Below are 24089 nucleotides of genomic sequence, written 5' to 3' on the forward strand. Positions count from 1 at the left end.
TGCAAATCTATGATAAAACCTAAGCATCATGACATATCCAGAAAAGCAAAGAAAATTCAAAAAGAACATTAAAATACTGAACTGCATGTTTCTAAATATAATTAAAAGACTCACAGACCAGTAAAATATTTACGTTGCGAGAAAAAAAAAAGCACTCTGAGAATGGGAAGGGGGTGAAGAATGACACAGTAACCTCTTGACTCAGTGACACTTCTTCAAGACTACACTTAAATCTGGAAAAGTAAATTTCCCCTCTCCCATTCCTAACTGGGAGGAAAACAGATGCAGATTATACTGTTAATTTTCTGGACCAATTTTCCTACTGTTTTAAAACAGAAGAATATGATTTGGTAAAGTATTTGCAGGAAAGCTTACTCCACAGTACTCCAACTCAAAAGTATCTATTAAAAATATGGAAACGTCTTTGACATCAAGGTTTACAGATCTGTCTGCTACTATAAAATGTACAACTAGTTGTCTTCAGAGGCTTGTTTCAAAGAGAAGCAATGTTGGTATGATTCCTTGTTACGTATATTCTTACAGTTCCTTCTACCTTAAGTCCAGCTGAATTTATATTAGGTATTCATAAAGCTATGACAACTTCTTACAAAAACTGTTGGTAGGCTTTATCAGTCTACAGTACAGACAATGATAAGCAAGACAGCCATAAACATATATGTATATACCTAAAGTCAGAAACACAGTTCTATAAAGATCTTGAGTCACATTTTACTTAAACAGAATGCTGCAAAGAGCAAAGTAATTAACACAAACATACACAAAGAACAAATGCTAGCATAACAAGGCTTGGAACTTTAACTGACACATTTGGAAACACCTCCCATGCACACTAACACTTCTTAACTGTGTATCTCTTTGCTCTCCATCTTGCAAATGCTGACTTTAAGAGGCTGTGTAGTTTTTATGACCACAGTAACAACCCGTATCATAACTGAACAGCAAATAAACAAATTGCCTAAGACAATGTGCAAATAAATTCTTACAAAGTGAAGCATATTATATATATAATGTTACAGAGCACAACTGTAGCCAAGCAGTTATACAAAACCTATTCATTCAAAGAATAATAACCATCTGTTCAACTGATACAGGAAAACAAACATAAAAGTAACTAATCACTTAGGCCCAATATACTTTTACGTTGATTTGGGGTAATGTTTTGTGGAAAACTATGTCAGTGTCTAAGAACAAGCAATTAAACTTTTTACTTCCAAGACTGGGGAAAAAAAAAATACCAAAACAAAACACAAACCCTATCTCTCCATACCTGAAGTACCTTACAAAAAGCCATTTACACATGCACCCATTTCCTCACATACTACTTCAGAAGCACCCATACTTTGAATAGCACAATTAAAAAAACATGCAATGCCTCAAAAAGAAAGTGATTATGTTGAATGCGCATTCCCAAATTGTTCTACTTATGCATAGACTATCACAAAAAAATAAAAAATAGTTTAATTCCAAGTTTTTAAACAACATCTGGAACTAGTATCATAAACAAGCCCCTTTATTTTTGATCAGTGTATCGGAATCAATGACAAGATGTCATCGAAATGGATAAGATGTACACTGCATACTTAAACCAAAAGATCAAACATGCTAACTGCATTACCTCCTCTTTCCTGCTACATATCCAACATCCTCCAGGGACTGACAGCTGAAATGTATTTTACAAAAGTGTCAGCTACAAAAACACTACCACAACTTACTCTATCTTCCACGAGTACATTCAGATCATTATTTGTGAGTAAAATCAAGCACATACATGTCTTAAGAACTGCAGTCTTGAACTGACCAACCAAGCTGACTGCCTGAAACTGAGCCAGAAGTTACACATGAAGAACAGATGGCAATCAAGGCAGTCAGATCTCCATTATAATAAGGATCTCATTATCCATTCTTGTTTCACATTGAGAGGAATACAGGTACAGTTGAGGCAATTAATGTCACTGCCAACTTAGGAAGGCAGTCTATTGCAGCAGTCTGAAGAGCTAACATTAAATGAAGAATGAATTAATTGCATTAATTATCCTAAGTTTCTCAGGCAACTGTTAAGAAACAGGTGCTTACAAAGGCCGTTTCCTAAACCAGACAAAAATCCTCCTACTCCCACTCACTCCAGGCTTAGGTAACAGGGATTTTCTTTGTCATTGCTTATGCTAACATTCCTTTATTTTGTCGTATCTCAAAGACAACCTAATACTATCTCTCTGCTACCATGCATAACTTTAAACCTATAGTTTCCAATTAGAACATTTCATGCTTAAGAAAGCAATTTTCATGGCATGCATAAGAAATACACCAAGTTTTTTTTTTCAAAAATACTCATTCTAAAAAATAGAAGCTTAAATCTACACAGCAACCCTAAGCATCTAGTGGAAGTTAACTGACATTAACAATTTAAGCATCCTTCTTGATACAGGATGAGGTAAGGCCTTGAAATAACAAGGACAATAAGGTTAATTGATAGACTATCTATTTTTCTTCATGCAGAAGGACTAGTAAATACTACCTGAGGCTAAACTGCAAGAGCCTAAGACTCACATCGCTTTTAGATTTTTTTATCATTACTAAAGTAGTGATAGAAACAAACAAGTATGATATGTCAACAGATCCACTGGTCTTTTTATTGAGATAACATCCTTAAAAATATTTAAATTTTCATTATTTCAGATGCTCTGCAATCAAATATTACATACATACACACCCTACAAAAGAACAGTGGAGGACAAAATGGGGGTAATTTCTAAAATACTTTTTATAAAAATTACGTAGGTTGAATAACAGAGTTTTCACTCAAAGCCAAAGTTTAGGAAGTTCCTTCAAATGAAGATGAGTGAGTAAGTACATATTTGCTTTTAAACATATAGATCATTGCCTAGTTTAGGCATTAGAATTATTAACTCCTTGATATTAGTATTTTAGCTCAGTAAATGACCATGAACTTCCTAGCACCATGTGGAATTACTTGTAAAAACCACAATTAAGTAGACTTGAGTGAAAAAATTCAGCTTTTTTCTTTTGCTTAGAGCATGTTATGTTCCTAGTTTCATGCACTGCAAGTATCATGAAATCATGCACAGGATTATCTTTTAGCTGTTTACACACCACATGTATAAGTCATGCAACAACATACTGCATCTGCCCATTCTCTCAGTACAAACTGTTCACACAAGCAAACATACACCTTTTCAGAAAGGCATGACTTTGTAATCATTAGTGAAATATTTAAGATTTGTACAGCAAGCAAGATACAAAATTATCAATCCAGTTACATGACATAATTCTTTTGAAGTATTTCTAGCAACAGATTTACAAGGAAGCATGTAAGCACACTGGAATAATTTGGTTTTATTACCATTGATATGTATAACACAGCTAGTACTGACAACTGACTATTGGCAAGTTAACAGGCGGTAATAAATGGGGTGTAGGGAATGAATATTTTAAATGCGCACATTATTAAAGAGCTAACAAGAAAGTGAAGGTGAGGAAGGTTTAAAAAGTTAGTATGTTTCAGTCACACGAACTCCAGCCGTCAGTAGGTGGACTGCACAGCACTATGAACTTAATGACAAACTGAAGTAGGTGCTCAGAAACAGTACATGCTAGAAAACTGCCACAGAAAAAACAAGCAAGCAAGGGTATTAAGAGCTAATTCACTATTCAGCAATTTATGCCTCTGCATATTTCCTTTTAACACACAAATAGCCACTTAAGCAAAGGAAAGTCATTACAAATACATTAAGTATTCTGTGCATCTTTTAATCTTTAAGGTGCTTCATACATTAATGTATCTAGCATTACTAATTAATAATGTTGTGTATTCAACACTGATTAATAATTTTTAAATTAGGCAACCTGAGTATTCACAGCCAAATAGAAGTTCTTTTGTTGCACATAATAAGGATCTGACATGGACAGAAACAAACACACAGCCACCCTGCTAGAAATGGTTTGCATTTGGAATCAAACCACATTTCATTACAGTAGCTTTGAAGTACTCTTGGAAGCAGAAATTAACTAAAGTACTAGAGAGTCTCCAGTTGTGACAAACTATTATTTTAACAACCCTCTTCATCAAACTCAGCATGCACACAGCAGCATTTGATACAAAAACAAACCTCTGCAGAAAGAGTTCAACTTTCTTGGAAGCTCGATTTAAATATGAACTCAGACTTTTACAGGTTTTATAAACTAAAAATCAGATATATGGAGTAGCTTTATACTTGATCAACAATCAATATAACCAAGAATGAAATACATAAACATCAAACATAAGACCAGAGTGGCACTGTGATAAATTCTTACATTCCAATTTAATCAGAGAAGACCTAATAAACCTTGACAGAACAGAAAATCTCAGAGATGGGGAAGGGAAGGATAATCAGAGTACATCTATCAGGGCAAGGGAAAAGTCTTCCACTGAAAAAGTGATACTTTTGTGTAAAATTTAAGTGTAAAAAGAGAATGTTAATTGTTTGGCTAGAAACCAGTAATTAATTCCTACAGGTAGAATGCCTTTTGGTTTTAGAAGAGCCCTAGGAAAATGGTGAAAACAAAATTCAAAACTAGTGTGAATAAGTACAGTAATTCTATTTTATGTATTATTAACTGCGCATTTGCAGGAGACAGATTGGAATATATAAAAGCAGATATAACAGTTATCTAGAGAGCAGCAAAACATTTTCAGAGACTACACAGATTATTCCCCACACACCCCCTTTGTAAACAGCAACAGGACTTCCTGTTAAGATGATTACTTTTAAAGGTAAAGAAGGGGCTAACCAAAAGTGCATCAGAATACAAGCCATAAGCAAGTGCATATAATTTCCTTACTAGAAACTAAGGGCAGCAAATCTGTAATGGCTGACCTTGCTCATGACACTAACTAGCTGTTGATGGACCAGAACTGTAATGTGCTGTGGATTTGCCTGTACTCTGAAAGGATTACAAACATAACTACAAGGGTAAAAACATTATGTGTTTCCCCATGCTATTAATACCACATTCAACAAAAAGAGTACCAAGTGGAACAGAGAACTGTTATAAGAGAATTAAGCAATTAACTCACAGGATGAAATACACTGAGGGGAAGAAAAAAAAAAGTGAGCTTACATCTATATGTAATCTTACGCGCAAATCTCAGTACATTTAAACAAAATTAAGGCTCACCATCACTGTGAAACTGGATGTTCCACTGACTTGCACACAAGATTAACAAGTACCCCAGCACACCAGAATTTCTATTTCCATTTAGGTTTGGAAGGACCTTAACACTCACCTCAAGACTACAGCAATTCAGAGGATGGGGGTGGGGGGTGGGGACAGACAAAATAAAACAAAATAAACAAAAAAAATGCCCAGAAAACAAAAAAACACAAATGTAGACAACAAACAAAAAAAACCACAAACCCAAAACTACCATTACCATCCCAAAAACAATAAAAAAAACCTACCAGCATACAATGGAGAAACATGGGGAAATTATACTAAGCTTTTCTATATCATTGAATCCCTTCCCATCAAATGTTTTCCAAAGAAAATGGTATAGAGATGCAATCTTTTTTCAAAGTTAGTAATGAACAATAAAAGCATTCAAAGTGAAAAAACAATTGTTCTTATACTTCATTCTGTACATTTCTATGGTATTACTTTTACTACTTTGTCAACTTAAAAGACAGAAATGTTCCATGGTAAGCAACCTATAGCAGAAAGGCAGGTCTTTAGAATAAGAACTATACCTGAACGAGTCTCAAAGAAGAGAGTCTAGCTTCTGGATTTCAGCAATGAAACAGTAAAGAAGTGAACATGCATCAGGTATGACAAAAAACTAATGGTTGATTAATAAAAAGAAGAAATTAAAGACACATGAACAAAACTACGTTAAAGCAGCATGAACTATCATTCTCTTAAGTATACACACAGAACAGCTACTTGAATTTCTAGCAAAAAAAAAAAAAAAAATCACAGTAGGTTACAATATACACATGCCAAGAGCAGAGAGCATCATATTGCACAATTAGAACAACCAACTAGAAACTACATGCTAAGCATGCTAAAAAGCACCTCCTACAAGCTTAACAGAAACAGGAGACTTTTCAATTCAAGCCTACCATGCTGTTACTTTGGCCAGAAAAAGCTGAATTTGCTTACCTCCTGTAAAAGATCTGCCTGTTCAATGGCTTTGAGAACATTTTTCTTGGAAGTCTCCTGAACTTCCCCTCCTAAAAGGAACTCATCCAGAATGAAATAGGCTTTTTCAAAATTGAAGATGATATCAAGTTCACATACCTAAAAAGAACACCAAGCATTAATAGAAAGTAGGAGGATACTATTTATTGAGGTATATCCTCTCGCAATACTTAACTTGTTCACAGCTTCGCCAAACCAAGATGTTAGCCTCAGGCTGGAATTTTTTAAGAAATGGGCAACAACAACAAAAATTAGCAAACAAAAACAAACAAACAAAAAAAAAAAATCAATCCCATGGAAAAAAATATTTTTTTTTTTTTTTTGCTTAAGTAGAGTTACAGCAAACTCTCTGCAAAACATTTTCATTGTTGAAAAGGATTCAATTCATAACTGTCAATATAACATGGCTCTTCATGAAACAAGAGAACATTCCTACATAGAGTTCTCTTCTTGCCTGTGGTATCCAAAGGCAGAACGCACAATCTTGCATAAAACATTAAATCACAATCATCTCAAATTTCTTATTCATTCTGTGCACCTCCCTTGGAAAGTAGAAGGATGAGCAACAGTTTTTCTGAGTGCTAATGTACATTACTGCAGTTGTTTGCTATCTTGATAAGCAGATGTCTGCCACTTCTTTGCCCACTGCTCCTGCTAGTTCACAACCAACTGCTTCCTTTGGGAGCAGATAAAATGCTTACACACTAGCAGTGTCAAGGACAAGGAAGTCTGGGTGACTAGCCAGAAAGCTAAATACAAGATTTTGCCTGACCTCCAGCAAGGCTATTACAAAAATGAAACAAATACAAGGCAATTAACTCCGGATTCATAACAGTTCTCTCAAATTACTGGTATTTTGTATTTTAACAGTCATATAGGCAACCATTAGTTTAGTTAGGCCAAGCAAGCAACATGCGTCAGATGTACCTCTAAAAAACATAATCAGCTAGCTGTTGAAAGAGCTGTGGGCATAAAAAAAAAAAAAAAAAGAAGTTCTGTAACATGAAGACGCTAACTTACACTGCCAAAATACTTGTCAAGAAGTTCTACATAGCGATGAATTATTTCTAGAGTTATTAGTTCGTTGTCTTGATCTTCAATCGCACAGCAGAAATAAAGGCTTGCATATCTGTAATAAAATAATCCTGATGTTAGCATAAGAACATGTACAAAATGAATGCACTTGAGATGTATTATGCTCTCAGTAGTCCTTCATACTCAAGTCCAGGAGACTGTTATGCTACATCAGCAGTCATACAAGCTCTACCAAAGAACTTTCAGCAGACATACTCATGGGATCTGCCTCCTTGATTCAAGAAAGACTTCAGTCTTTATCACTCTTCAGTTGATGGAATTAAGAGGTAATTGGAAATGGAAATGCATTTGGGATTTTTTTGGCCTCCTGGCAGAATTCTGGGGCAATTTTTTTTTTTTTTCTACTATCTGTAATATCCAAACACTGGTATACTAATTAACAGATTCAATCTTAAATTTTTATCACAAAAGCCACACACTAAGATAATAAAAACTACAGAAAATACCTTGGGAAAGATAAATTGAACTAACGATTAGAATTTGGTCTTTATAGAGAATTTAACAAATGCCCCAAAAGCTCCAAAATTAATACTAATGTCATATACCCCAATTGCTACAAAGTCAACAACTCGATCACTACCAACTATCCTGGTATAAGGCTAACAAGACACCATCATCTGGTTTCTAGCAATCCACTGCCACCTTGGAAGACAGGGAATTCTTTATTTAAGATATCTTGGCTTGCCACTTTAACAAAAAGACCATTCAATTCTGCTGTGCTCTACCATACTCTTAAGTCATGTGTAGAAAAAAAAAAAAGCTGATTAAAAAAAAAAAACAAACCAGAAATGAAAGCTGAATTTTTAAGTGCTAAAACCATATGCTATACAGACACACATGGCACAACTGAGATTTCAAGTCACACCTCTTGTAACTGATAATTTACAGGAAACAGAAACAGCTTTTGTTTACCTACTCAGAACAACTGGCCACATTAAGCACACCGTATCCAGCCCTACTGAAAAAAGAAGCCATTCAGATATGAATGCCAAATTTAAGATATGCATTTGTTTCCCATGCACAGAGAGATACAGACCTTTTAAACGTTATGCATATTTTATAAGCTGGGACTTTGTAAGCCCACAAAGAAATTGTCAGGGTTTGGGCTAGAAGTCTGGCCAAGAAAAAAAGTTGCATTTTTTAGTATGTTCAAATTTGCTCACCTAGCACCATTTATGATCCGAACACTCCGCCGCCTCCCCCCCCCAGCTCTGAGTCAAATTGCTATGGCTTCATTGTTAAAACTTCCCAGAATAAGTTTTGAATAAGAGTTTTAAACTATTTTAACAAAATTACTGCCTGCCAATTCTTCCATCCTACCACAAAACTTTAGGGGGAGGGAAGAGAGGAAGACACCTCCATTGAAGCACTTAACACTAAATCCCTGCTCTTTCATCTCCTCACCATAGGGACTTGTCAGCTCATCAGAAATCCTATCTGAGCACAGTTCTTTTGATTTTACATTGTTGTGTTTGTGCCTCACTAATTTTTCAACTAGCCTGCAAGATGCAATTTGTATAAGGCATCTTTTAGACAAAGCTATTTTAAAAAGTATTGGAAAGTGATGCTATAAAGAAAAAACATTTTCAAATCTACTGAGGAATTTAGAAGTCAAACTCCAACTTACTGTATTTCATTGTAGAGAAAGAGCTTTGGTGCATTAGTTGACATTTGCACTAATTACCAGCACTCAGGCCAGATCCATCTTTTCTTCATATAGCTTTCTTTATATTCAGATGAGCAGCACTGATTATAAAGTGTAGTTAAACTGTTCCTTTACAGTGCTTAAGCACAACTTTAAACGCATGCCAGGAAACATTACCAAATTTACATCAAATATTTGAATTTTATCCACATAAAACAGTCCTTTTGTGCTTCCCCATTACTTATGAATCCCTTTTGATGAACAGAACTACTTTATGCAAATACCCACAAAGAAGAGGCGGGGGTGGGGATAGAAGGGAGAGATTACCTAACAAAGTACTTTCCCAGAAAGATGTCTGCTCTCAGCATCCTCATTTAAAAGAAAACATAGCATACTTTTGAAAGACTTTATTTGGCAGCTAGTGAGTAGACTACACATTCAAGCTCTGCCAACTGCAGTTTTGGCAAAAGAATACCAAGAAACAAAAACTACCCAGTGGGCATCTTAACATGAAAGGGAGGCCTGGCTATCTATCATTATATGCAGAGAATATTTTTCCAAGTATTTTCTAAGTAGCAACCGTAACTAATGGATCACTACTCAACAAAAGAAAATACATGCAGATTCATTAAGCCTATATGGCAAATAATGTTAGACTATAAACAAGTCAGCCATCACTGCAAAGGGCATGAGCATACTACTAAGGTATACCTTTCTTCAGATGCAAATTCTCAAAGACAACAGTTTAATATCAATTTTCTTTTGCAGGCCAGGGCTTCATAAAAAAGCATCCACATTTAGTCTACTGCAGATAAACTAGAGGTTTTGCCAAGTGTAGAAGCTTACATGGAGAATGCCCTACAAAGACAATTAGATTATGGTGCTGAAGGCTGAAGAAAGATTTCTGCTCTGCAGAAATGCTGTTTTCCCCTACTGAGCCCGACATAAACCTGCCTTCCGTATGCACCCACTGAAAAGACAAATCTTTATAGTAAAGTATGCCACATCACACAAAAGCAAATCTAGTGCAGTCTGTAAGAAACATTCTGCCCTATTTTCTTCCACTTGCTATTGTGTTTTGTTTGGGGATTTGGTCTTTTTTTTTCTTGGTTGGTTTGAGGTTTTTTTTGTTCTTGTGTTGGGTTGGATTTGTTTTGTTTTCCCTTTTCTCTCTCAGCAGGTGTCTTCACACCCAAGTTAGGTGCTTACATTCATTTAGGGAAATATTTTACGACAGAACTCCCTCCACTTGTCAGACATGGAAGCAAACACAGAAGCCCCCAGAAGAGCTTGGAAAAAAAAAAAAACTAAAAATCCAATGTGGATTAAATAAAAAGGAAACACAAGAGGCATATAAATACTTTTACAAACTCTTGCCTTCAGACAGATTAATTTAGAGAGATTTTTTTGCAACACGAAAAAAATCCATGAACCTACCCCTCAACAGCTGCAATAGTTCAGCAGCAAGAAGCCTCATGATTAGCAGGAAAAGCTTCAGCAGAGTTCTCTGCTACTGCTCTACTCACAACGAGGTTCAGTAACTCTGCTGGGAGATCAGGTCACTGAGTGCAGAGCATAACTGATTAAACCCTATCAGTTCAGTGGTATTCTCCTATTAGCTGAGAGAACGCCTACTTGAAGCCAGCCCTGGAAGTTTGTCACCAGGCAAAGCTACAAGCAAGCCAAAAGTCTGTCAGCATCTGAAGTCACTTTGCACATAGATCCCAACTGCAGAAATTTAAAGCTTACAGAGTTTGACAGGAGCAGAAATGAAATGCAAATGACAACCAAGCTGCCTTTAAAAGGCAGGCAGGTGCTTACAGGAGCCCAAGAATCTGTTGTTTGATGATAGCTGTTGACCCAATGAAAACTGGGACAGCTAGTAAGTTGTGATTGGTAGAAGATTCTTTTCCTCCTCCAAAAAAACTCACATTTGTTTGATGAAACAAGTTCTGAGCATTTACGACAGGCAGATCAGTCACTATTCAGTTATAGAGAGATTAACAATACCACTACTGAAATTAAGCATTTTTTATTTTTTTTTTTACAGTTTCTCATTTCAGCAAGGCTATACCCCCCAGTAGGTTTAGAAATGAACAAAAACTTGGTACTGCTAATCATCTAAGAATTTTTTTCTCAATACCAAGGTCCTCTTAGTGACGCATGAACTGAAATTCTGTATAAAGAAGGCCTGATTAAGTTAAAATAATCAAACCCAAGTACCTAATTCACTATAATTGCATTCAGTTTTTTTACACAGTCACCTAATTAACATCACAGTGATACTTTTAACAGATACAACTGGCAGCTAAGATGTACATAGACAGTGATTATGTCAACTGCTGGGCACATAACATACCACTAGCCACAGGCCTGCACCTTAGGTTCATAATACTTTAAGAGGCACACTGCTTAAAGAAGAGTGTCTTTTGTTGGGGTGGAGGGGGGAAGGAAGGGAGGGAGGGTGGGAATCAGGAGGGGACAGAGGGATGGGACAGTTGAAAAGAAAAGCTTTAGAACTTAGGTTATGTTAAAGACTTCTGGAAAACTATTTTAAAGTATAAGACATCTGCCACAACATTAAGAGCAGCACAAGCTAAAGTTTTATAACTTAATACTTCAAACATATAAAAGCAAAGGCAAAAACCTTAATCAAATTATGAAACAACAATAAGCAAGCCTCACGTTAGCCAAATATTAAAGTGAAATTTATATAAAAATCAGCTATTCTGCAATTCCAATTTTGCCTGCAGTATACTGTGAAAATAATTCATACCACCAGAAGCTAAAATAGTGACCAGCTGACATCTGGGGGGGGGGGAAATCACATCCTATCTTAAGTTCCTTTTTTCAGTAAAACTACAAATTTTAGCATTTAACACATTTCTCTGCCACAAGCAGACAGCTGCATGAATTTCTAACCTGTATGCACCAGTACCACTACAGCTAGTTCTTAGAAGGACAAAACATGAAGAGCAATCATCAACTGTGTTTGCTAAGTTTCTAATCAGCTGTCTGCAGATGTCTCCCTCTCTATTTTCATAAAGTGCAATTGTTGTTGACTTCCCATATTTGAATTTCTTTTTTTTTTACTCAGCAAGTCACTCAAATCTCCGTCTCCTGAAGTTAAACACTCATGTCCTTTTCCAATCTTCCAGTGTCTACTAGCCAGACAAACTCTCTTCCAAACCAGCTACAGAGTACATACATCCCAACTCACAACCACATAAAAAGCAGGGCGCCTTTTCATCTGACCCTAGTCTGCAACCGTTATCAATGCTACATGTGTGAAACTAAAGAAAATAAATCACACACATTCAGATGGATTTTAAAACAGTTCTATTTGCTTGAAGTTTCATTCAGAAAGCAAACTAAGGATGACACGTTAGAGAGCTAAGGAGGCTAATCAAAATAGCCCAGCTTTCTTGATAAACACTAAGTATCAAGGCAGCAAAACCTACTGGCTTGCCAATTTTGCATTTCAGTTCATTCTGTTCTTGAAAATAGGTGCATCAATGCAACCCTTGAGGACACTTCTAAATAATGGCAACAGTTCTCTGAGCTGCAATATCTAGATCAATTCTCTCTCACATGTTGACAGTAAATACACTCTAAAAACAAAAAGAGCACATCAATTTCAGCACTTTCAGACTCTTAACAGCATCACATGCAACATATACAATCGCACTATGCACATACTTTTCTAGTTTATATTGAAAAACATTTGCAACAGAAGTTCAGATCTTTCCCAATAACAGATTGGACAAGAACAGATCCCAGGAGATACTTTTGTCTGTGAGCAACTGGGAACACTTTCTGCAGTTTCACAAACCATGCAAAACTCACGCAGATGTGTTTCTCTTTTAGCCACCCACCCTTCAGAATGTATTAGGCTTTGACTATCATAACCGTCTTTTGGGGATTATATAATTTTGAGTTATAACTGATCTCTCTTTTCAAAGAAATCATACTAGCTTGTACTCATCACCTTTAATGACAATGTGATGAGTGGAAAAAATCCCACTAACCTAAAAGCTGTAAATGTTATCAGATACAAGAATCTAAACTATCACCTCTTACACTTAGTCCTTCTGATGATGTTTTAGTCTAACGGAACATGCCGAAAAAGCAGAAGTAAAGACTGGAGATGTTAAGATCAGCTTGTATCAAGCTAATAAACAAGATTTCATAGGCTAACTGTGCCAGATTGTTTTGCACAGTGAAGTAAGTAAGCTACTGCAGTCAGCTGCGCACACCAGCAGCCTAGCTGACGGGCTACAGTCTACGTCCAGCCCAAAATGGTCTAGGATAAATCTCCCAGCAAATTTCTTCATTCTCCCTGACCAGAGGATCCACAACACATACTGAGATGCATGAACACCAAAACTTTCAGCAACAGAGTCACAGCCACATTTTCACCACTTCCCTTAGACACAAAAGGACATGACAAGTTGTTAATAGCAATAAACAGACAAGAAGGGAAAGCAGCTGCGTGAAATCAAACCACCACCAGAAGAGCTACTGCTGTTCAAGACTGGGCAAGGGAGGGAACAGACTGGCTTACTCATGCTAAATTTTTCTGATTTAGTCCCAGAAAAGCCCAGCTAAAGAAGCACTTGTAGGCATTAGAACTCAAGCACCCACAGCATTCAAGTAAGCTTGCCTACATGCATGTACAAGAAGTTTTGTTAGAAAATCAAGATGCTGAAATAAAAACTACCTATGCTTTCAAAACAGCCTTATGCATTGTTCCTCCTTTTTCCTCCTCCCTGTTAAAGAGCTACATGCATTAGAATGAATGACATTCATGGGCATGAAGTTCCATGCAACAACATATATACGAAACAGGACTTAAACCTCTAAGCCTTTTTGATTCTACGCATTTGGTACACTATGAAAGAATTACAAACTCTTCATTTCACCTCTAGTCCTCTCTGCCTTACCTACAGAGAGAATATAATAATATTTATTGTAGGGCACAAATCATTTAGTATCTCAAAGAGGGAAATACAAACGCACAAACCTTCTAGGGGAGATAACTCAAGGTTTCATAGCACCAGCTTTAGCTGGAAGAGATTCAGCCTACCAAATCAGGATGAGGATTACATTCTAAAGATCAGCACAAAACTAAAAAATGCTTTTAAGATACTCCTAGAAAAGTTAGTGAACAACTGAGAAATGAAATTACTGCAAAAAAAATTATACATTACTTCCATCAGAAGAAAGCTAGCCATGATTTGTTCAATTAGGAGAAATGCCTTTTTGTATATACAGAAAAAACAAAATTAAAGAAATGACAAAAAAACAAACTGGGTAATCTCAAAAATTATTCCTTATTTCTATAAGCCTTTAAAAGCAAGCTACATTTTCAGGTGATTTATGAAGTCACTGACTTATGAAATTCAGTTTTTCTTTATCATGTATTAAACCTCACATGCTTCATATTTGTAAGCATTTACATACTGCGTGAATCTCAACGGAGAACCAAGACTCCACCACTCCTTCTGGAAGTAGAAGGAAACCTCATTTCTTCAGCACATTTCTAAACGCATGAATGATTTTCCACATATGAATGATTCCTAGTTGGTTATCAAATTAGATTCAAGGGAGAAGTCGGTGTTCTCCATAACCAGCAGAAGCAAAGAAAAAAACAACAAAACAAAACCAAAAACCACATCAACAACAAAAATCAACCTTCATTATTTGCTTGCTACTTATTACGTTGTTTGTCATGTAAGGCAATTACAAGGTTAGTGAGACAGAATAACCTTTTGTAGACAATCTTCAGGTCTCTCCATTCCAGGAAGCTGCACATTTTCGGCTTGCGGGCTAATACTGTTTGAACAAGTTCCCTTGTGATTTTCTTCTTTTCTTTGTCAGATAATGGGACATACCACTTCTGGAGTCTCAGTTTCCCCTGGCGACTAAAAAGCAACATAAACTGCATCTGTTGAATTGGGGGTGGGGGCAGGGAGAAAAGAAGGGGGGATAAAAAAAAGGTTACTCTCAGTCTTAGTTCTAAAAAGATTTATGCGAGAAAAAGCAAGCAGGAAGCAAGATAGCCATCGAAAACTGCAACCATGTTATGTATTTCTATAGCCATGGCAGACAGTTACACAAGATTGCGAGTACCAATAACACAAAGGATTCTGCTGAATAAGGTCAGTGATAGCAAAGATAGCAGAAACCACACACAAGTTTCGTAAACTGATGTCAGAAACACCAAGTAGCAAGCGAATACACCCAAATTTCAGACAACAATATCCAGCACTGTTGCGGTTGCATTTACATTTACTACAGAAAAATGACAAAAAAAAAAAACAAAACACAAAACAAACCCCCAAAACCCAGCACAGCAGTCTCCTCAAATACCCAAATTCATTTTGAATTCACCAGATTAGAGGTTTACGGCAGGAGCAATTTGCACTTAAAATCTTTCTGAAAAGCCTCAGAATACTTTAAAAGACATTAAACCTCCCAACGGAGAGTCCTACGGCACAGAAAAGCCTAGTCTTTCCACACATTACACAAAAGGAGTTGAGATTAAGTGCTTTCCCTGCGATCCTATGTTCAGGTCTCGCTTCCTCCAAAGGAGTGATGCTGCAATTATAAGAGGAACTTGCCGACTGTGTTTTCCAGCAGCTATAACATTAAAGAAAATTACTTTTTTCTTTTTCCGCTCAAAGTTGTTTCGAGCTCGTGAAGTTTCCCAGGCAATGACAGACGTGAAATACGACGAGAAAGCCCAGCCTAGTCCCGGATGACAACTCCGACCAGCGCCAGCACAGACAAGAGGCGGCAGCGGCGGCTCGAAGCCCGGTGATGCCGGGGCGCTCCCTCCGCGGGGACAACCCTCCGCGCCCGCGGTCTCCTCCACCCGCCGCCACAACACTCCCCTGCCTCAGGCGACCCTCCCTTTGACCCCGCGATACGCTGCCGGCCGCCGAGTTATGGGCCAGGCCCGCCCCGCGAGGAGACCAGCGCCCACCGGCCGAGGGGCAGCCGACGCCCGTCCCAGCTTGGGGCGCGGAGCTGGGCAGGAAGCAGCGCCTTGTTCGCCACAGCACCTCTTTATGGTGTGGAGCGGCAGGAGGACGAGGAGCCGCCGCCGGCCGCCCCCTCCCTCGGTCGCTACTGGCTGCTGCCGGGGCGGGCTGGAAAGAAGGAGGTCCCGCAATCTAGGGTAAGAACAGCTCCTGCGTCCCGCCGCACCCCGACGCTGTAAGGGAGGGGAGCCCGCCTCCACGCCACTGTGCTCACCGTGTCCTGGGGGAGAGAAAGAACGAGAAAAAGAAGCAGAAGAAAGAAGAAGAGAAAACAGCGGCTCCGCTATCCAGACCGCTACCGCTGTTGCCACCGCGGCTGCCGAGCGGGACTGACGGCAGGGGAGATACCGCCAGCGCGCGCACCCACCCGTTCCACGGCCAGCCCCTCTTACCCCCCCCACCCCACCCCACGCCCGCTCGGGGAGGTCGGGGCGGGACCGGACTCGCGGGAGGTGTGCTCTGTGCGTTTGTACACCCCCCCCCCCACCTTCTCGGCGTCGGCTCCGCGCGTGGGGCACGACACCAGCACATGCGCAGTGCGGCGAGCCAAGGGGCGGGACCTGAGGGAGCTCGCCGCCACCCAATCAGGGAGCTCACTGCAGAGGAGGGGGGGAGGAGCAAAGCACGTTTATTGACCAATGAGAGCGAGGAGCAGGCGGCGAAAGGAGGAGCTGGCAGGGGCGGTAGGAGGGGCTGGGGCAGAAGGCGCGGTTAGAGACCTTAATTTGCGTGGCCCGAATTGGGATAGGGCGAGAGCCGACGAGGCAACAGCCAACCGGGAAGCGTAACTACAGATAGCGGTCTCTCCAGCAGCCAATGGGCTGGCGAGGCACGGAGTCGGGGAAATGACATCAGTCCATTAGGCGCCCGGAGATGTAAGGCTCTCCTCCCCGGGGGCGGCCGCACCGCGCTTGCGCCGCGTCGTGTTTCCCTCCAGCACGTGCGCCCCCCGCCTGGGGGCGGGCGGAAGAGCCCGGCGGCAGAGGCGGGTCTGGGCGCTGATTGAGCCTTTCCGTGAGGCGGGCAGCAGAGTTCCCTCCCCGCTGCGGGTGCGCCGGCGTGTGCGGAGCAGAACCGGGGCAGGTGGCACCGTCTTTCACCGGGAAGCTTTCCCTCAAAGTCACCTTGCTTGGTTGGCAGGATGGGCCCCCGTTATGTGTTCAGCGGTGTCGTGTTTCCCAAATGCAATCGGGTTTTATTCCTGTGCAGCTGGAGAGGTTTTCGTGCCAGAACAGCTTGATTTTGTGGTTTGGTCGGGTTTTGGTGAGTTTGTTGGAGAGATGATTTAGGTGAAATTTTAGTTGAAAGAAACACAAGAGATGTGTCTCTTTGGGCCAAAATTGAGGCAGCTTTATTTGTAAGTATTTTAAGGACCTAATGGTCTCTACATCGCTGGTGCTCATCCCTGTCCTTCCCCACCCCAGCGGTATTAAAGGTGGCAATAATGAGGAAAGATCACTTTGAACACCAGATCCTTTCATGGTGTGATGGAATTACAGGAGAAGATTGTGCTCACTCTGTAGCTCTCCATTAGGAGTAGCTCCAAGTGCTTTGGGATATGTCATGCTTTTATTTTTATTATTGATACTTAAAAAAAAAGCCTGTTGTTCTGGCTGCCAAACAGCTGTGTCAGCAGAAACCAGTGCTGGAAATGCTTTTGTGTAAAAATATGGATAGTCTGAGAGGTAAGCCAGTTTTTCTGGCATTTCAAGGAATTCTGTAATCAATTGTACTTGGGGAAAACTGCAATTATCTTTCCCTTTTTACAGCAGAGGTTATAACTCTTAGCCAAAAGTGACATGAGGTTCATGAAACCAAACTGAATGGATAAGGCAATTGCAATATTAGAGTTCATGTAGAATGTGAAAGCTACTGATGTTAGGGGCTTGTTCCTGTCTGTCGTGGTTTAAACCCAGTCAGGTAATTCGTTCGCTCACTTCCCCCCCTTTCTTGCCCTCCCCCTGCTCTCGGAGGGACGGAGAGGAGAATCGAAAACAGTGCAACTCCCACGGGTTGAGATCAGTTTAGTAACTAAGGTATAACACAGATCACTACTGCTACCACCAATGATAATAATGATAAAGGAAATAACAAGGGAAGAGAATACAACACCTAGCCGAGATAACTCGCCCCCCCTCAGCCCGACCAAGCTCCGACCGATACCTCCTCCAACCCTGCAGTTGCCCTTCCGGCTAACCCCCATACATTGGGCATGACGTGCTGTGGTTGGAATACTTCTTTGGTCAGTTTGTCAGGTGTCCTGTCTCTGCTTCCTCCCAATGCGTGAGGCTCACAAAGTCCTTGGCCAAACCAAAACATCCTTGTTATCAGCTCTGTTCCCAAGCTGAAAGTCAAAACACTGCACTACACCAGCTACCAAGGAGGAGAAAAATGACTGCTACTGCTGAACCCAGGACACTGTCATACTTAATGTTTGTTTAGCAGCCATCTTGTTCTCATTTGAACTTAACCTGTCACCAAGTGTAACAGATATGTGTGGATCTGTTACTTCGTAGAGCCTTCCTTTATACCAATGTATTATTTTGTCCTTTGTGGTTGCCCCGCACTGCAGCTCCCGCTTGTTTCTTGTGATCCTGTTCCATGATCTAAAATATCCTGTTGTTCAGAAAGCTTTCATAAAGTATCTCTTTCCTAATCTGCACTTCACTGTTCTTGAATTTAGCATCATATATCCCATGAGTTCTGTGCTAAAAGTGCATGTGCACTGTGGGTGCTTCTGGATCTTAAGCCAACTTTTATTTCTCTTCGTCAGAGCTATTTCAAGTATGTTAGCATCATTATGGTAATGGAAGTTCAGAAGTTAATTTCTGAAGTAGTTGCACCAGACCTGTATTTTGATTTGTCTCTTCCCAGCTCAATGAAATATTTATGCAATATGAATCAAACCACATACTCTACAAATGCTTAGTTTAGTGAAATCAGAACTACCCAGATGGTTCAAGAAATGTATGTAATTTGTTGACATAGAGTCTCAAAGCTCCTCCTTTTTTTTTTTTGGACTCTATTTTTATTTTTTTCATTTTTTTGTCAGATTTCCTGCTTACTTTCAGTTTCTGGTTTCATCCAGTGATACAAGGGCAATTGCTCTACTCTTTTTCCCCTTCCTCTGTTACTTGGCTGGATTACTTCAGGCTTTAACCTGGAGTTTCTTAATTAAAACTCCTTCTGGTCTGAATCACTCTGACATATGCAGCTTCAGGTGGTCTCATAAAGCATGTGATACCAGTGGTATGTCAGTCATGGTGGGAACTGTGTCTAGCTGTGTCTAACTCAGCTGAAGCTTTGTCTTCCTCAGCCTGTCCTGCGTGTCCTCATCACTGTTCCAGGCAGGGGATGCTATTTTATCTAGTCTACCCAGATTGCCACTTACATGATCATTCCTTAACTCATTTCTCTCAAAATGACTCTGCTTACTTTAACCAGTTTAAGGTGCAATTCTGTGGCAGTTTCAAATCATCTAAATCCTGACTTCGCCTACCTTGTCCTTCCATTCCCAGCTTCATGTTCTGATGTCTTTTTCTGTGCTGGTGCTTAGCTGCGTATCACACAGGGCATCGCTAATGAGGCAGCTTTTGGCTGTACAAGTGAGGATACGATAACCGGGTTAGTTGGTTTCAGGATTGAGTACCTCTGTCGGGAGGGCAGTGGCAAACAGAGGTAATGCTGTCCTTTCTGTTTGTGCTGTTTCTTTTGGGAACTTTAGGAGACTTGCTGTTTGCATTTTTTCCTTGCAGTTTGTACTAATACGCCTCTTTATACCGACTCCATTTGTTCCTGTAAGAAATTATCCTGTCACCTGTTGAACTAGCAATATACTGAACTAGCTGTAATTATCAAATTGATAAAGATACATATGATGCTTAAAACAATAATATAATAGCCTTTGAGCATTCCACAGACCCGTCACAATGCAAATGTCATGCAGTCTACTTTTACACATGACACAGCGAGTCTTCTGTTCATTAGCCTTTGTTTTTTGTCCTAAATGTGGCTTTAACAAGATGGATTTTAAAGAATGAACTCAGTATTTTGGTTTCTCAACCTTGGTTGATAACCCCCAGGTTTAGTATGGATGGATTTTTTTTAATTGCTACACTTGTAAAATCCTAGTTTTTCCATTTTAGAGGTAAGGCAAGTCTTCAGGGGGTATATCCATTGACCATAAGACATTTGGGGTCCCCAGCCAAGAGTTTGTTCTCTAGGTTATTTCCAGCATAACTTGAGACACAGAAAAGACTGCCTCAAGCTGGGGAAAGAGGGAGGAAGCTTATATCAAATGAGATTAAATTTGCCTGGTATGGTTTATGTCAATTCTTAAGGGTTTTTGTTTGCTTGATTGGTTGCTCGGGTGTGGTTTTTTGTTTGTTTGTTTGTTTTTCATTAACTGGGATATAGTAGGTTTGTCTGTGATACTGGGTCTTACAAAAAATGTAGTAAGGCAAACATCCTGACATCTGTCACTTAATGCACGGTGTTAGTGCCAAATCTGAACCCCCTAAAAGAATTCTGTTGTGTTTTCACTCTTAGCTAAAATGCTGGATAAACCAAGAGGCTTTTATAATATGAACTATTAATTCTAATGGGAAATTCGTTTACTGAATATTAACAGCATTTTTTTTTATTTTTTTTTTCCCTTCCCTTTCAGGAAAGTAACCCAGTATTTAGTAGAGAAAGGCTTTGTTTCTACCTCCCTTTCAACCATCTCAGTACTTTAAAGAGAAGGGCAACATTTTTTAAAAGTACATACTGTATCTCTTCGCTAAAGTAGGCGGTGGATGTATGAGTGAGACTCATTTTATTGTTAATTTATCTTCATGATGCTCAATATCAGACTCCATTTTCATTGACTGAATAGCTGTGGAGTCATTATGAAGGCAATAAGAACTGAGCTACTAGCCTTGGAAGTGATTATTGCTAGATTTTTTTCCTCTTAAGCCTCCAAACAGGATGTTGCATTATCGTATGCAGTTCTCTACCCTGATGTATTGTCTGAACATTGGCCAAACTATCAGTGCACTGGTATGATTCATGTAGAACACTCAATCTCAGTGGAGCCAAAGTGAGTATACATGAGACCATAAATGACAGTTTTCATTGCTGAGCTCCTTTTTTTTTTACATGGAGCTCTCTCAATTAATTACTATTATTCCAATCTAGTAGTCTGATTGCTAGATGCTAGTAAATCATTGGATCATGCCTGGAATCCTAACCCATCTGTGTCTTCTGTGTAAGGGTTACAGGTTTGCCTGTGAGAGACTTCTGGACATTGAAATTTTTTTAAATGCTGTTGTTTTCTAACAGTCTTATATAGCTCTCAGGAATATGAGTGTCAGGCAAAATGTATGATAGGCACAGCTACAAAATGAGCATCACAGATGTTCATCCTTGAAGTTGAATTTTCAGAGCTAAAGGAATAGTTGGAAACTGGAGTGTGAAAATCGCAGCCTGGTTGTAAAAATTGCAGAGTCTAAACCATGCTTTACACTTGTCATTTGCTTTGGAAAATAAAAACCAACTTTTGAAAGTATCTGAATATACAGAAATGAGGTAGGGAAATGTAGTAGTTGCCAGTCAGCAAGGATTTCCTTTTACTTACCATGTTTATTAGCCTGAGCCTGGTGCAAGACACAGCAGCCGTTTCAATAAGACACGCACAAGCCAGTTGGTAGCATTGTGTACATTGGGCTAGTGAGCTGCAGATTTCTATCCTCTACTTCAGTGATGTTCTCATCTTTTGTTTTTTCACTGTCTATGTTGGAGTAGTGCTTGGAAGCCCCAGAAGTGAAGAAAACTAGCTGCTGTGCAGACATTTATGAAGAAATTGTCAGGACTTCTGGTGCTTCTTCCTGCTCCATGGCTACAGGCTACAGCAAAGAATTGAATGGTTTCAGAAGCAACTGTATGAGGAAACATGGCTTTTCAGCCTCACATGGTAGTTCCTCAGAGGAAGGGAGAGAGGGAGAGAGAGGAAGGGAAAGAGAGGAGGCTGGGATTCCTGAGAATGCATCAGTACTTCGAAGAGTTGTTGAATGCAGCACCTCACATATATCTTGCTCATCTTCTGGCAGTCCTAAGAAAGCAGTACATGCCATTGCAGTTTGTGAAGTGGCTAATGCTGCAGGTTAAGCAATAAGTACTTATTGAATCGCCTTGGGTGGCATGGTTTAGTGTGAGGTGTCCCTGCCCATGGCAGGGGGGTTGGAACTAGATGATCTTAAGGTCCTTTCCAACCTTTCCAACTAGTCTTTGATTCTATGAAGAAGTAGTTGGACAGGCTTATGTGAAGTGGCTCAATTTTGTTCAGGATCAGGAATTTTTATTTTTTTTTATATATCAAAGCACAGTTCTGGATAGGACACCTGAGAAGTCAGACACATTCAGAGTAAGACGGTGTGTAGGTTTTCTGGAACCCAGTTTGATTACTCTAAATCCACTTAAGAATCATTTAGGCATGTGTGTCCTCTTCTGTCCTCGCTACAAAACGTGTTTAACTGGTGATCCTGTAAGGCCTCTTGGTCTGACTGTGTGTGGAGCCTGAATCCAAAGGGTACTGCCTTTTGCACCAAGGAGATAATCTGCTTTCCAACTTCTGCCTTTCTCAGGTTGGCATGTTGCTCTGTGTAACCAGGACAGAAGATGCAGATTTGCATAGCATGTGTCCTGATTTTCAGCAGATAGAAACTTTTCATGGAAACTTGGAAAATGGTCTGAATCTGAAATGGTAACCTAAAACTAAAATGTTCTGTGTTATCATCAGACTCCTAAATCCCCCAAGTTTCCACACTGATCCTACAGTATTATACTAAGCTTTCATTTCAAATCCTTCTGGAGAGTTCAGTACAACTTTCTCTGTCATTTTAAAGAAAATATATTGCATGATCTGCCTAGTTATTGGCACTACCAGAAAGGGATGATGCAGTCTGCAAGGCCTTCATTTACTGCCATTTTCTTTTTGTCTGAAGTGTTTAATGAGGATGAAACTGGCGCAGCTAAAGGCCTGTAAGCCATTTACTCCCTAATTTTAAAGGCTCAAGAAGAATTTAAATGATGCATAGATTTTACGCTGCCTGTTTTTGCATGTGAGAAGATTTGATTCGCATGAAGTTTTGTTCAAGCTGTCTAGACCCCTTCTGTTGCCATTACTTTATAAAGCCTGTCGTAGTGGTGCTGTGCTCCGCCTACCTTAAAGCTGCTGAACGGTAATTACAGCAAACACCTTTGCGGGGGGGCATGCATCTGTTAAAAGAATGTGTACCTGGGATCTCTAGTTTTTGAAGGAATTTGAAAAATTAAAAAGCATATGAAATGAGTATGATAAAGTTTATTGTGCGAGCTAATGGAGGGGGAATGTGAGTTTACAAAGTATCGGTAAAAACTAAGTATCTGTAAACAGTTACTGTCTCCCTTTATGCTTTCACACCCATACAGTCAGAAGCACCAAAGTGTGTGGATTCAAATGGTCTAGTCAAGATCACGTGTGTGATCACGCAGAGGATAAGGATGCTGTCTGCTAAGGCCTCCTTGTGCCTCTGGGTTCCTTGATTGGCAGATGAGCTGATTTTGGACTTTGTTTTTATACTGCCTAGGAGGGGGTGATGTTTGTGATACTTTACCTCACCGTTTTGTTTCACCCTTAACAAAGTCATGAAAGTCTTCTTGCCTCTGGGTTTGGCGCTGGACTTGTTCTTCATCTTTTTTGATACCTTGATGTCAGTTTTCTCCTCCTTTTCATTTGTATACTTTTTTTTGTACGTGTTCTACAGCCTCTTGTGGTACTTTCACGCACATACCCCTTAAGATTTGTTAAAATTCACTGCAAGAGAGCCAAGTAACTCCTCCTTTTTCCGTGATCACTTTGTTCCTCAAGTGCAAGCCTTGCTTTCTGTTTCCACCTGTACAGTAGCATATCAAATACAGTCAGAAGTCAGTCCCAGTAAGAAGAGACCATTTACTCTCCAACTTTAGGATTCTGCCCTATTCCAATTTACTCAAGTCTGAAAGGCCAGTGTTTCAAAACTGCAGTGTGCTATTAACAGGGATGAATTCTTTGGCAATGTATTCTT

The 24089-nt window shown here is 39.6% G+C and overlaps 1 protein-coding gene across 5 annotated transcripts in view; it reads right to left on the reverse strand.

Moving 5' to 3' along the window:
* The window catches only part of AP1S2 (adaptor related protein complex 1 subunit sigma 2), a 34269-nt gene extending 18424 nt beyond the window's left edge, over positions 1-15845 (reverse strand). For 2 of the 5 annotated variants that reach the window (XM_062603755.1, XM_062603756.1), the window contains exons 1-4: positions 15454-15845; positions 14728-14906; positions 7240-7348; positions 6181-6318 (exon numbers count right to left, since the gene is read on the reverse strand). In XM_062603755.1, the coding sequence (XP_062459739.1) occupies positions 6181-6318; positions 7240-7348; positions 14728-14906; positions 15454-15483 (456 nt within the window). In that variant the 5' untranslated portion in view covers positions 15484-15845. Of the gene's footprint in view, positions 1-5768; positions 5801-6180; positions 6319-7239; positions 7349-14727; positions 14907-15453 lie in introns of those variants that run through there. The other 3 variants (XM_062603758.1, XM_062603754.1, XM_062603757.1) reach the window with 3 other exon arrangements.
* Positions 15846-24089: the final 8244 nt, after the last annotated feature.

Source organism: Pezoporus occidentalis, unplaced genomic scaffold (assembly GCF_034315485.1).
Source record: "Pezoporus occidentalis ecotype Australia unplaced genomic scaffold, CSIRO_AGI_Poc_V1 ctg81, whole genome shotgun sequence".
NCBI classification, from domain to species: domain Eukaryota; kingdom Metazoa; phylum Chordata; class Aves; order Psittaciformes; family Psittacidae; genus Pezoporus; species Pezoporus occidentalis.